This window comes from Vitis vinifera, chromosome 12 (assembly GCF_030704535.1).
Source record: "Vitis vinifera cultivar Pinot Noir 40024 chromosome 12, ASM3070453v1".
In the NCBI taxonomy this organism is placed as follows: Eukaryota; Viridiplantae; Streptophyta; class Magnoliopsida; order Vitales; family Vitaceae; genus Vitis; species Vitis vinifera.
In genome coordinates, this window is record NC_081816.1 from 19,034,821 (window position 1) to 19,049,380 (window position 14,560).

At 37.0% G+C, this 14,560-nt stretch overlaps 1 protein-coding gene across 6 annotated transcripts in view; it reads left to right on the plus strand.

Annotated features, from left to right (window-relative positions):
- Window positions 1-14,560, plus strand: part of LOC100266971 (sterol 3-beta-glucosyltransferase UGT80B1) — a 28,402-nt gene that overhangs the window by 9,516 nt on the left and 4,326 nt on the right. For 4 of the 6 annotated variants that reach the window (XM_010659495.3, XM_019223862.2, XM_019223863.2 and 1 more), the window contains 8 exons: window positions 7,710-7,791; window positions 8,071-8,172; window positions 8,314-8,369; window positions 8,769-8,803; window positions 9,624-9,840; window positions 11,970-12,185; window positions 13,143-13,202; window positions 13,300-13,339. In XM_010659495.3, coding sequence (XP_010657797.1) covers window positions 7,710-7,791; window positions 8,071-8,172; window positions 8,314-8,369; window positions 8,769-8,803; window positions 9,624-9,840; window positions 11,970-12,185; window positions 13,143-13,202; window positions 13,300-13,339 — 808 coding nt within the window. The remainder of the gene's footprint in view (window positions 1-7,709; window positions 7,792-8,070; window positions 8,173-8,313; window positions 8,370-8,768; window positions 8,804-9,623; window positions 9,841-11,969; window positions 12,186-13,142; window positions 13,203-13,299; window positions 13,340-14,560) is intronic. The other 2 variants (XM_010659496.3, XM_059741229.1) reach the window with 1 other exon arrangement.

The following is a 14,560-nucleotide window of genomic DNA, read 5'->3' on the forward strand; positions in this document are numbered from 1 at the left end:
TGCTTAAACTTTGGGATCACGTGGAAAATTAATTTTTTTGCAATGCTAGTGTAATATGTAAGTGCTGAATTATTGCTATGGTCAAAGAGAAGGGTTTAGGGATAAAATTTGAGCTAAGGAAGGGGTGTGTAAAATCTTGATATTGCTAAAAATAAAATAAAGAAGTACCTTACAGCATAATAAGACATTCTAGAAGGTTTGTTTAGAAGATAAATTAATGGAGGGTCACCATTAAAAGAGTACAAAAACTGTTGAAAAGTCTTATTCATAGACAATGGAATCTTATCATTCCAAGAGCAAAATTTGCAGAGGATCTTTTTTGTTTCCCTGTTTTTGTTTGCTCCATTGAACTGTCTCTGTGACTTATATAGGAGCAGAATTACCAGACTCCAACTTCAAAACAGGAACTTTTAAAATAAGAATCTTCTACCAAGCAAAAACTTCATAACTCCATAAAAATTGAAATTTAGACATAACAAGAGAAAATGGGCCAGGAGCCTTGTACAGAAACAAAATGTTTCCATAAGGCCTAGTTGCCAAATCTTACTGCTCAATCTTAAAAGTGTCAATTTGTCTGAATGGCCTTCACATCTTTAAATCTTTTGTATATATAGGAACTATACAACAAGATTTCACTGAATTTCTGCTAATTACAGTAGAGATTTTCTCCCAATCCCCTAGCTGTACACACTACTCTTATATGGAAAACCCAACTGTACAAAATAAAGATAATAGAGATTTTCTCCCATTCCCCTAGCTGTACACACTACTCTTATATGGAAAACCCAACTGTACAAAATAAAGATAATAGAGATTTTCTCCCAATCCCCTAGCTGTACACACTACTCCTATATGGAAAACCCAGCTGTACAAAATAGAGATAATCAAGACTTGCCTCAAGCCTTGCTGCACATCCTATTAACATACCTTCTCAAATTGATGCGGGCCGATCAAGAAGCATCAATTTGTCAATCATGAACTGATGACGGTGCTGGGTAAGAGCCTTCGTGAACGCATCAGCGGTCTGAAGAACGGTGGAAATATGAGGAAGATTAATCACACCCCCATCAAAAGCTTCACGTATGGAATGACAATCCACCTCAATGTGCTTGGTCTGCTCATGAAAGATGGGGTTAGCAGCAATCTGAATAGCAGTCGTGTTGTCGGCATGAAGCGGAGTAGGTTGGAACCAAGGAAAACCAAGTTCGGCTAACAACCCACAAAGCCATACAATCTCAGAGCAAGCAGAGGACATAGCACAATACTTGGACTCCATAGAGGATTTTGAAATGCGAGCCTGCTTCCTACAATTCCAAGAGATAAAGAGCATTTTCAAGAAACGTGCACCACCCTGTGTCAGAACGACGAGTGTCTACACAACCTGCCCAATCAACATCACTATAACTGGCCAATAGAAGAGAAGAACCAACCGGAAAGAACAATCCACGTTGAGAAGTCCCCTTGAGATAGCAAATGATAAGTCGAACAATAGCAAGATGAATGTGGTGAGGTGCCTGCATAAATTGACTAACCTGCTGGACAACAAAGGAAATATTGAGTCTTGTAATCGCTAAATAGTTTAAGCACCCAACCAATTGCTTGTAGAATGAGGGATTAGAAAGGAGTTCCCCTTTCTCTCTTTGCAATATCAAATTCACCTCCAAAGGTGTAAGAACCGAATTTCTGTCCTGAAGACCAGCCAAAGTAATCACCTCTTGTGTATACTTGTGCTGATGCAGATATGTACCTTCTAGTGTGGTTTGAACCTCAAGGCCGAGGAAATACTGTAGATGGCCAAGATGTTTCATATGAAAAGATGCCTTGAGGTGCTGTTGTTATTGCTCAATCAACTGGGAGTCCGTTCTTGTAATCACGATATCATCCACATAGATCAGAAACACAACAATCTCGGTAGCAGTCTTGCGAAAAAAGAGAGATGAATCAAAATTGCTTTGAACAAAGTGGAAATCAAGAAGAGTGGAAAGAAACTTATCAAACCAAGCACGCGGTGCTTGCTTTAAGCCATACAGAGACCGTTTCAAGTGACAAACATCTAAAGATGGTGTAAAAATAGACCTTGGGGAGGAGTCATATAGATGTCCTCCTTGAGATCCCCATGTTGAAAAGCATTCTTGACATCCATCTACAAGAGAGCCCAGCTTTCAGAGGCAGCAATGGCTAGGACGGTCCGCATCGTAGTCATCTTAGCAATAGGCGCAAAAGTTTCCTCATAATCAACACCATACTCCTGTTGATTTCCAAGGGCCACTAGGCGAGCCTTATACCTCTCTAAGGAGCCATCAGATTAGAACTTAACCGAATAGACCCATTTACACCCAATAGGTTTCACACCAGGAGGACAAGACACAATATCCCAAGTGTGATTGTCTTGTAGTGCCTGAAGCTCTTCTTGCATAGCTAGTTGCCAACAAGCTTGTAGAGATGCTTGAGAACAAGAACGAGGCACGACAATTGTATCCAACGTCGTAGTGAGTGATGTATAAGGAAAACCATACCTATTCGGAGGTCAAGTGACTCTACTAGACTGTCGAGGTTCAATGTCCACTAGATCAGGTGGGGAATCGGTGGCGGGAAAAGGTGTTGCTGGGCGTGGACGATGCCGTTGGTACACAAACCCTGGCTTAAAGCGTTCAACAACATGGGACATATCAGATTGCAAAAAAAGGTGAGACTGAAAGAAATATTGATTCTCAAAGAAAATCACATTTCGGGATGCACGAGGCTTGTTAGAAGTAGCATCATAACAAACAAAACCTTTATGAGCATTTCTATACCCCATAAAAGCACATCATGTAGACTGAGTAATAAGTTTGTGACGTTTAGTGGGTGGAAGATGGACAAAACAAACACACCCAAAAGTATGAAGGGACTAATACTTAGGATGATTACCAAACGAGTGGAGATAAGGAGAGTCATACTGCCAGGTTTGCATAGGCAAACGATTAATCAAGTGGACAACAGTAGACAAGGTTTCAACCCAAAATTTAGATGGAACAGAGGATTCAATTAACAAAATACGAACAACATCCAAGAGATGCTGATTCTTGCACTCAACCACCCCATTTTGCTGTGGGGTGTAGGGGCAAAAGCGTTGAGAAAGGATCCCCTTTTGCTGGAAGTAGTTCTGAAAATTGTGAGACATATACTCTCCCCCTGAATCAGAACGCAAGACCTTAATACAAGCTGAAAATTGTGTTTCCATTAGAGCAACAAAGGTTTGAAACACAGAGAACACATCTGCCTTGGATCGAAGAAAGTAGACCCAGGTGAAACGATTATAATCATCAATGAAAGTTACAAAATACTTGTACTGAGCATGTGAAATAATCGGACTAACACCCTAAACATCAAAATGAATGATCTCAAAGCATTTTGTAGCACGACTGGCATGCATAGGAAAAGGTAAGGTCTTGCTTTTGCCAAGTTTACAGGTAGCACAATTGAGACAAAAACTAAGAGATGAAAATTTATTCCCCAAATAACCATGTTTCATTAGATGTGTTAATACTATAGAATTTGGATGGCCCAATCTTTTATGCAATACCTCACTTTTATTTGCTATTGTAGTACAAGCCAAAGACATTAAACTAGGAATAGAAAAATGTAGAGGAAATAAATGTCCCACTTTAGGCCCCTTTGCGATCACTGTCCCGGACACCCGATCCTGCACAATACAACCACCACGAGAAAAATGAACATCACAGTTAGTATCCACCTATTGGCCGATAGAAATCAAGTTTGTAGACAACTCCGGTGACACAAAAACATCGTTGAAACCATGGCCAAGAGTGCCAACAACAGTAATAGGAAGCATACTGACATTGGCAATCTGAATGTGTTGGGCACTTTCATACTTGCGAATACCATGTAACATATCCGTGCTGCCAGTCATATGATTTGAGGGTCCTGAATCCACAAACCAAGAAGGTGTGATTTGGAAACTCTTACCTTGAAGTCCGAAAGTAGAGAAAGCTGACATAATCATTTGTTGCACCATCTTGAGTGTGAGTCCAGGCTGATTAATGCCAGCTGGTCCAGTTGAAGTAGATGCAACATTCTGTGAAAGATCTGAAGCCATTGGTGGGATCTGAACATCCGCATGAAATGCCTGTGCCTGTTTGTTTTCGGGTTGTATTGGGCATTCCTTAATGATGTGGCCATCTTTCTTGCAATAGTTGCAGAATTTCTTGCTGCAATTCCGTGCAATATGCCCATATTCCTTGCAGCTGTAACATTGAATTTTTGTCTGGTTTCTTCCTCTTCCCTGAGCGGCATAGGCCACGTTAACCACCTTGGAATGAATCCTAGCTTGAGTCATTCCAAGTTGAGTGGACAGCTGCTGCTCCTCTCTTAACAATTCACCAAGACAGACATCCAATGAGGGAACAGGATCATGGTTTAGCAAACCTGCCCGTGTAGTCTCAAATTCTGATCTTCACCAGAACTTGATCTCTCTGACTCTCGGCATGAACATCCTGAAGTGCACTTAGTGCTGCTTGAGGAACCTTGGCATGAACAATGCTCGAATACTTGCTCCGGAAGTTAAAAAATCCACCATAAAATTGTTCAATGGACAGATTTCCTTGGCTGTAGTTAGCGATATCTAATTCCAACTAGAACTTTCGAGCATTGTTGCCTTGATTGTAGATACACCTCAGATACTCCCACATCTCTTTAGTAGTGGTGAAGCAACGAAGATTATTCACCATGTGAGGCTCAATAGATCCTAACAGCCAAGAAACAATTCTTGCGTCCTTGCTGTCCCATTGAGCAAGATCTGTTCCGCTTGCAGGAGCTTCACTCTTGCCATCTATATGGCTCCACAACTTTTTCCCTTTCACAAACATCCTAAATTGGAACTCCCATGCCAAGTAATTTTTTCCATTAAAATGCACAATAGTGTTTTCTCCTGACATCATGCAAAAGTATTGACTTCTAATGGACAAAAACTCCAGAAATGAATTCAGGCAACCCGCAACACACTAAATTACCCTCTACAGATCAAAAGGAAACCCATAAAACTTGCACCATAATAACCAGAAAGTGCTGAACTCACCAGATATCAAGAGGTCTTGATAAAACCCGCAGCTAATACCTTCAACTTTCATACCGAAAACTCCCAAGAACCTCCAGAAATCCTCCAAGAGAACACACCATCGAGACCCACAAAATTGACTTAAAAAAAAAAAGAGCCCGAATGGCTAAACCAAGAGATTATGAGAGATTGAGACAGCAAAGAGTTCTGGTTCAGAAAGTAGCTCTGATACCATGTCAATTTGTCTGAATGGCCTTCACCTCTTTAGACCTTTTGTATATATAAGAACTATGCAACAAGATTTTGCTGAATTTCCACTAATTACAATAGAGATTTTCTCCCAATCCCCTAGTTGTACACGCTACTCCTATATGGAAAACCCAACCGTACAAAATAAAGATAATAAAGACCTGCCGCACATCCTATTAACAAAAAACATGTACTAGAACCAAAAAAAGACTAATGAATGAATGAATGAATGAATGAATAAGACCAATCTATGCTCACCCAAGAATAAGAATGGAGAGAACTAAGCCAAATGACTACTAATTTGGAATCCACACCCAGAATTTTGTAAAAACATAAAAAATACTTAAAATTTGGAAAAGTTTAGATTTCTCCAAATCTAAATAGAGTAGAATCATGTGAATAAGTGATACCTTGTGTTAGTCCAAGGGTTCTCCTAATCGAGTTTTGATAATAACAAATTAGGGTTAAGTTGCTAATCAGTTTGAATTATAAAGAATTTCATGTGTTAGTTTGGAAATTCATCAAAAGACCCAATGGATGCAAGATCAAGAAAATTGGAAGACCCTTCAATCATAGGAAACATATGTAAGATGAAAGCATGGGTGCACTTAGGATTTTCACATCTTTTCATGTATCTTTAAAAACTCGGTTTATGCATTAAAGTTACATTTCCATCTAAACCCGAGTTTTATCAAATGAACCTTAGGCAAGTCATTTCAAAATTGGCATATTAATTTACCTAAAGACCTTGCCTAAGTGTTAGAAGAGAAAAGAATAGAAAAAGATAATTTTTTGGGCAAAAAATGGTGAACTGGTTGAGGCACTAGCCAATCGGCTCAACCAAGTAGGGTATCGGTCGACCGGTTACACCTTCTTGGTTGAGGTCCGGTTGAGAGATGCAAAAAATCCCCTCTCTCTTCCAGTAGCCTTGCATTCTCGATCGAGATATATGCCTTTTTGGTCAAGGTTCGGTTGATGTTTGGTTGAGGTTCAGTCAAGGTCTAACGGTCATCTGCCATACATTTATTGCCCAATGGCTAGTCAATTGGTCGAGGCCGCTTTTTGGCTTTTTGGCTCCTGAGGCTAGAAACCTATAAATTGTGAGCTCCACCTCATTTATGAGTAAGAGAACACCTGTATTTATTTGTTTACCTACTTGTTCTTGCCTGCAAAGCTCTCATTCTTTCTTTGGTGCATTAAACCTCCACTTGCATATTCCTTAGTGCATCATTGTAATTCATCCTAGCATTTGAGTTGTATTTGAGCCTTTGTTGTGAGCTAGTTTGAGAGATTTAAAATTGTTATTTGAGTGTTAGAAGCTTCAAGTGAGTAGAGACTTGAAGAGATTGTGTAAGAGCCCATGGGAGTCGGAATTCAAGTGTAAAGGTGTTAGAAGCTTGGTTGAAGCTTCAAGTATAGTGGAACCCTCACTCGGTTAGGAGCTTGAGAAGGGTGGACGTAGGCAAGGGGTGTCAAACCATTATAAAATCTGAGTTTGCTTCCTCTAATCTTATCTCTTTATATTTGTGCTTTCTTTGCTTGAATTTGTTGTGTTTGAAAAAGAATTTTTAAAACCCAATGCACCCCTCTCTTGGGTGTTTTCCTAATTAAGATTAGCCTTTATTTTCTCACCCTGTAAAAAATATTCCTCTATCACTTAGCAGTCAGCACTGAAGGTGAGACCCATTGGTACACTGGTGGGGTCCAATTGACATCTTTTATCTTTGTCAAAAATGAGTTTTAAGGTGCTGGTCTGACCAATTAACTTCTCCATGAAATTATTGCTCTATGTTTTTTTATTTTCTATTGTATTTGTGTGTCAGAATTACCAAACAGATTGGGTTGTACCTCTGAAAATATAGTGAGTGCTTGCAAGTGAGCTCTTTTGCCTCCTGTACACAACAGACCTGTTATGTATGAAGTGCTAATCCATGTAGCTCTAGACATTTTCCAATCCCCTGGACACTCCCAACCCCCCAACCCCCACTCCTTGTTCCCTTTTTCAAAAATTTCATGAATTCCCAAAAATCATACATATTTTGATATGAACATGGCTACTACTATACATGTTGATCATATCTCAACATATTCATTGAATTATTAATATCTCTAGTAAAATATTTCCTCTGTAGGAAATAGATTCCCGCTTGGAACCAAACTCTTCTTGTAAAAAGTGATATGTTTACAGTTTGATTATTTTCGCCTTTTTTTATTTTTTTATTTTTTTCATTTTCTACATATATATATTTGATAGGTAACAATTTTTTCCCCTGGAAATTGAACATGAAATCTCCTACATCCTCACTTCAACCCTTTGCCATTGAGCCAGGCCTTAGGGGCATTGGATCACTATCACTGTTAGCATTTATTTTGGTTTTTTTTCTTTCGGTGCTTTATTGTGCAGTGCTCCTTCATCATTTGAGCATCATTTCAGAAAAGAGCTTCCCCTTTTGTATGAATATCTTCAAGAAGCTCCCACTGATAAGGTATGATTTTTTGAGCAAAAAATTCACAAAAACTGCTACTGCGAATGGTTCCCTCTTACATGGTGCATCTTTATATGTTCATACAGCAGAAAACATCATAAACTTTTTTTTTTTTTTTTTTCATTATTTTAAAAATTTTATAGTATTTGGTGGAAATGATTTGAATCTTTGTAGTCTGATTTTGTATTTTCCCCCATACCTTATGCCTTCAGCATATTTTAATGTGGAAGTTCTCAACTAATGTACTTCAAAATAATTTTCACCTTTTTATCCAAATAGGTTTGTTGGAAAGATGTAACCCACTGGATGTGGCCGCTTTTCACTGAAGATTGGGGATCATGGAGAAGTGATGACTTGAATCTAAGCCCCTGGCCTTTCACAGTTAGTTCTTAGAACCTTTGAAAAATCTCCTATTGTATTTAACAAATGATGTCTGGTTCAGTCACTAATAAAGTAAAGATTACATGTAGTGATTTAGACTTTTTTTCTTAAACTTGTCAAATTGCTTCTTGTTGATTGCAGGATCCAGTAACAGGTCTTCCAATGTGGCATGATAGGTATCCGTCTCCTGTGCTATTGTAAGATATGGATTCTTAAAGGCTATACCATTAAGAATTGCTTCCAAGGTTAAAAGGGAAAAGGATAGGGTAATTCTATTTGTGCATCTCTCAATTTTGTTGATCTTCTCAAGCTCTGCTGCTCAAACATTCAATGATTGTTCACTTTCTGGTGTAGCCTCATTATTAATGACTCCATTTGGAAGTTTGAAACTGGGTTTTTAATGACCTGTGAACCTACTGGATTAACAGCCTTGTTTTCTATATCTGGCCTCTGGAAAAGGAAATAAAACTTAGATTAGAACAGGTAGTCAGTTGAGAATGACAGGCTTTATCTTTAATAATGATAAATTTTAGATGCAAATTGATATTTTAAAAGTAATATGTTTTTCTGATTTCTCACTAATTTTGTTCTAACAGATATGGATTCAGCAAAGAAGTTGTTGAATGCCCTGGTATGTGAATTTTGTTTCTATCTTTAATAGTCTAATATTTCAATCAACTTTGTGGCTTGTTCAATTATTTTATTTGACTTTGTGCACTCTTATGAACACAAGTATAAAGTATTTTTCAATATAGCAGAGGCTGGTAATAAGTTTGAAGAATGATTCATCCTCCCACCTTATGACCTTAAGTAATCTTTAAGGAATCATATGGTTTAAACGGGTTTCTTGAGCAATTTGGTGATGAGGATGTTGTACTTGAATTTCCCCACAAAAATGGTGAGAATTTGGCATCCATAGAGGGGCACGATCATATCACAATTTACATGTTTGACTTACATGAGCAAATTGTAGATGAATTATTTATTGATTGAGTTTGAATTTTTAGCTAGTCCAATTATTTATAATGTTTTTTTTTACTCTTACCTAGTCATGTAACAAGTGTTTTAAAGGCTGTGTCTAGATGACATTTTGTGTCAATTGATTTTTATGAATATAGTATTTTTGAAAGAATGCTTAAAGAATATTGTAATAGGGGTGTAAGGGCAAATTTGTAAAACAAACTGCTTTCAAACTTCAAGTTTACTACCCTATTAAAAACAGTTTAATTGAATTCAATACTTCAATTCAAATTATGCCAATGGGCTCTTCAATTCTACAAAATTTTGTATTTAGCACCTTTAGCACTTTCTAATTTGGTCCTATACTTTTCAATGCTTAATCTTCAGTTTGGTCCAACACCCTATATTCTTTTTCATGATGTTGCAATCTGCATTCTAGTCAAGTTTGCTTTTCCAATTCTGTTAACCCATTAACATTCATAAAATAATAGGTTATTGGCCTTCAAATGTTCGGGTTTGTGGCTTTTGGTTTCTGCCTATGGAATGGGAGTTTTCATGTAACAAGTGTGGAGAAATTTCAGCTTCAATTTCCTTAAGGCGAGTAAATGCGGAAGTTGAAATGTGCCCTGCACATACCATGTTGCAATCTTTTCTGAAGACCCCTGCACCAATGCCACCTGTGTTCATAGGTCTGAGTTCTGTTGGAAGGCAAGTTTGTACTATGTTGAGTTTGTTGTAGCAACTTCCATGGGAAGTCTGTTTGACGGTTAATGTCACTTGAGCACCTATATATTAGGCAAGGGTACTTTGCATTGATATGATTACTAGCTTGTGCCTTCATGGATTAGGCATGTTTGTGTTAGAAAAGTAACATTTTGGAGCCTTGAGTGCTTGGGAAGGAGTTTCATGTTAGTTCTCACTTGACAACAAATTAAACATGATACTGGGAACTAAACTACACAACTTTTCTTTGTCCATTCATTGTTCATGACAAAAGCCACTATCAATATAACTTGGTTTAGGTATCTGACTAGAACTGAGCCATTTCTACTGACTCAAAATCCCAATTAGCATCCCTTTTATTAGGAAAGGACCCTGAACAACTTCTTCTTCTTCCTCCTCTTTTTTTATTTTTTATTTTTTTTATTTGTTTTAAGTCAAGGAAATATTCTCATGTTGTATTGAAAAATAAGAGCCTGTACAAAAGAAAGAAGGATAAGAAATCCTTCAATAAAAAAATAAAAAAATGAAGGGAATTCTGCTTGTATGTATGAGAGAATAAGCAAAAGAAGACACTGCAACAGAGCCATTTGCTTCACACACCTAAGAGGGTGAAAACATGAAAAACGCTCATGTGCATGAGGCCCCCAACAAAATCAAGAAGAGGAGAGACTCTTCCCTTAGCCGGCCTATTGACTTCTTGATTAGTGGATTGAGGCTTCCACAAGGAGCTACCAGTCTCCTACCCAAGGCCAAAGTCCTCCAAATCCAGTGGTTGTATCTCCATGACCGTCTATGGCTACTTGTTAGCATGAAAAGATTGTTGCTGGTCAACCTTACTAGTTGATTGGTGACACCCAACTCTGTTATGACTTGGAGGCACTTGAGTAAGAAAAGGTACTTCCACTTGCTAGCCTAAATCTGACTCTCAACTTTGAGATCCTGAAGTAAAACAAGTATTTCCACTCCCATAGCTAGCCCAGACTTGACTCTCTTCAAAAAAAGGAACTTGAATAATCTCACTCCTATGATCCTGAAAGAGTCCTCCAATGCCCATCTTCCCTGGATTTCCTGATGAAGATCCATGAAGATTAAGCTTTGAAACACCACTTGAAGTAGGAATCCAATTTGCCCATATATTCACCACTCTTCTAACTGGGAGGTAGGCTGAACTCCAGTCCTGCAAACTGGCGCTCAAGGGAAGTACCAAAAGTTCTTTGCTAGCTCACATCCAGAGGGAAGTCTGAAAGCAAATATTCTTCTGAATTTCTGATACCAATCTCTTTCTGTCCCCAATGTTTCTAACATTTCTCTCTCACCAGATAACCCATAAGATTTCTACCATAGCCATCAGCGCAGGGTCCCTGACACCCTGACTTGGTGGTGCTACCTAAAATGATTTATTTTCCTTGAAGTTCTTAGAAAATGTCCTTTGACTGATGAAGGATCTGAATGTCTCTGTAGATTAGTTGAGTTCAAAACTGCCATTTAACCAGGTTTTTATTTGTACTTAGTCAAGCTCTAAAAACTTGTTTGCATGCATGCATCAGTTTTCTTCATTGCCGAAGCATTTAAAAATTATCAAATTAGTCGAATCCAAAATAACCGTTTATCCTGGTTTTATTTATAGTTAGTCAATCTCTTTAAAACTAGGCTTTGTGAATTCATCAGTTTTCTTCATTGCGGAAGCATTTACGAATGCTTGCAATCATATAAATGGGTTAGGTGGCCTTTTCTTGGTCTTGCTTTTATTCCTAACGAATGTACCTATATGTTTCTTTAGGCTCTTGCAATCATAATATCAGTTCTGCCATACTCCTTTTTGCTTCCCTCCTTTTTATCTCTTCTTTGTTCCACTTTCTTATGCTGATTTGTCCTTTGTCATTCACAGCATGAGCTGTATGTTTGTGTGTATGAGATCTTTGTTTGCTTCTGCAATCATGTAAATGGGCCCACAGGTTGTTCCTTGATTTTGCTTTTATTTGTGATGAATTTGTACTTTTGCAAGTTACTATTGCTGTTATTCTTCAGTGCCAACTCACTCATTTGTTCTTCCCTCCTTTTTCTCTCTGCCTTGTTCTACTTTCTTGAGCTGAGTTTTCCTTTATCATGTGCAGCATGGGTTTTTTGAGGAACCCTCGAGAATTTCTTCAGGTTATCCTTACTGTTTTGGATATCACAAATTATAGATTTATCCTTTTCTCGGCTGGCTATGAACCATTGGATGCAGCAGTTAAAGTAATTGCTGCTGAAGCATCATCAAGTTTGGAAAGGAGACAGTCCAGTGAAGATGGGATCTTTCTCTTTGGTGGCAGACTTTTTTGCTTTTCTGGGTGAGCCCTTCTTAATTCACTTGGTTGGATTAGGTACTTGGGCAGGAAATTTGAACAAATATAATAAAAAATTTACTAATTTCAAAGGAGTTAAAAGATAAGAATACCATTTAATAAATTCTGTGCAAATTAAGATTTTAGATGCACTTGCAAGCAGTTACATCATAAGATTCTTATGAGGACACTTCAATTGTAGCTGTGTCAATCCATTGGCTCGTGCAATCACTTTGCATATGCTCCTTACATTATGCTAATGATGTTATGTCAGTGTGAGCTAATGTCAGAAAAGTATGTATATCATTTGGTATATCTAGACAAGATGTTATGATGGACTTGTATAAATATGGCCAACAGTTCAATATTTGTTTCTTCTGGAGGCATGTGGCACTTATTTTTTTATTAAATACATTTCTATAGTTAATAATTTAGGTATCAATATTACCTATCAAAAAAAAAACATTTAGGTATCAATATTTGCTGTCATTGTATGCCATAAGTTTTGGTGGCTGATTATCCACATCAGACACCTATAAACACCTGAACGCTTGGGACCTAGCTACCAACTCACATTATACACCATATAAACACAAGCATGTATGCACTCCTTTAGCCAAGGGTAAGAAGGAAAGACAAGGAAAAAAGAACAGGAAAAGAAGGAAGTCAGATATTTGTTTCACCCCTGCTATTTTGATCTTTAGTGAAGAAGATTTCTGATGCTTGAGCATTGATCTGCTAAGAAACTGAGGGATATTGACAAAGAGGCATTGTTTTTGTTTATTCCAATTGAAGGGTGGTAAAAATCATTTGTTTGATATTTCCAATGTCTAGCCATAGTGTAATCATCATCTTACAATATGGAGAGATTTTTAGATTTTTTTACTATTAAGTAGATAGTTTCTCTCTGTTTTTCCCCTGCACTTTGTGGAGATTGAAATATTTTCTTTTCTTGTCAATTAGTACCATATCATACAACTGGTTGTTCCCAAGATGCAGTGCTGCAATTCATCATGGTGGCAGGTTGGAATTTTACCCTTGATTTACTCTATGTATTAGTTATTCTACTGAAAAATTGTGCAATGCGTCCAAGTACTAACATATGCCTTGTTAATCTTAGTGGATCTACAGCTGCAGCACTAAAAGCGGGAATCCCACAGGTTTGGCATTAGCTGAATTTGTTGCTTTATCTTTCTTTTATGTCCATGTCATTTATTAAGAAACTCTCAATTCTATTGTCATGTTGCTTTTGACATGGACATGAAAAGTTCAAGACCATGTGTATGAGTTGGGAATGGAAGGTTGACTTTATAGGCTTATGAGGTGCGTAAATAAATGAAATAAGAAGAATATAGAAGAGGTTAGAGTCGTATATATGCCTGAGACATTTTATTTTTATTGATTTAACAAATAAACATTTGACAATAGGTTGATAAATAGAATAATATAAAGATTTAAATTAAAATTTGACATGCCACTATAATCTATAAATAAGTAGAGGTTAGACTCTAATAACACTACCAAGTTGGTGCAAAGATCTTATAGTTTCTTTCTTGCCTAGGATAGCACTGAAATAAGCTTCAATAACTGCCCTATTGTAAAGGGAGAATTATGGTCTAGGGCTTTGAACTCTATATAATTGGGTCATAGACCTTTTATGTTGCATACTTTATACTGTAACCCATGCCTTTTAATATGTTGTACTGAAGGATATTTGACGCATTAACCATGTAAAAATGGCTAAATTACCTTTTTCTTTCTTTCTTTTTACCTTTTTATATCATTTCATTTTTACTATTTGTATTTTCTTCTATTTCTTTTTTCCTGCTCTATGTTGCTATTATTAATATTAATATTAATTATTATTATTATTATTATTAGGCCTAAATGAGAAGAAAATGAAGCACTAGCGGATGAAATTTAAAAATCAGAAAGTTCATGTGCCAATTTATTCTATATCCACCTAGTTTGTACAGAATAAATTACAAAACAGTGAAAAGATAAACATAAAACCATATTCGATTAACAAAGAATGTAAGAATATAAGAAATGCCCAAATAGATTTTATGAATTACACCTAGCAGTAAAAACTCTTGCAATTGAAGAATTGGATCCCATAAAACACCTGGATAGTTATGAAGAAGCTTTGACAGAAAATATATAGAATTAATGAAAGTAGAAAATCGCGTTTGGATACACTTCTTGTTTTTTGTTTTTAAAATAAGAAACTTCTATTAAAGTAGAACCTCTTGTACACAAAAATATGGATTTAGCTTATGTCTTTAAAAATCACTTTAAAAAATTTTAAAATTTGAGGTAGTAAATACCGTAATTTTTTGAACAGTTTTTAAAACCATTACTTTTTCAATATAACCCTCTAA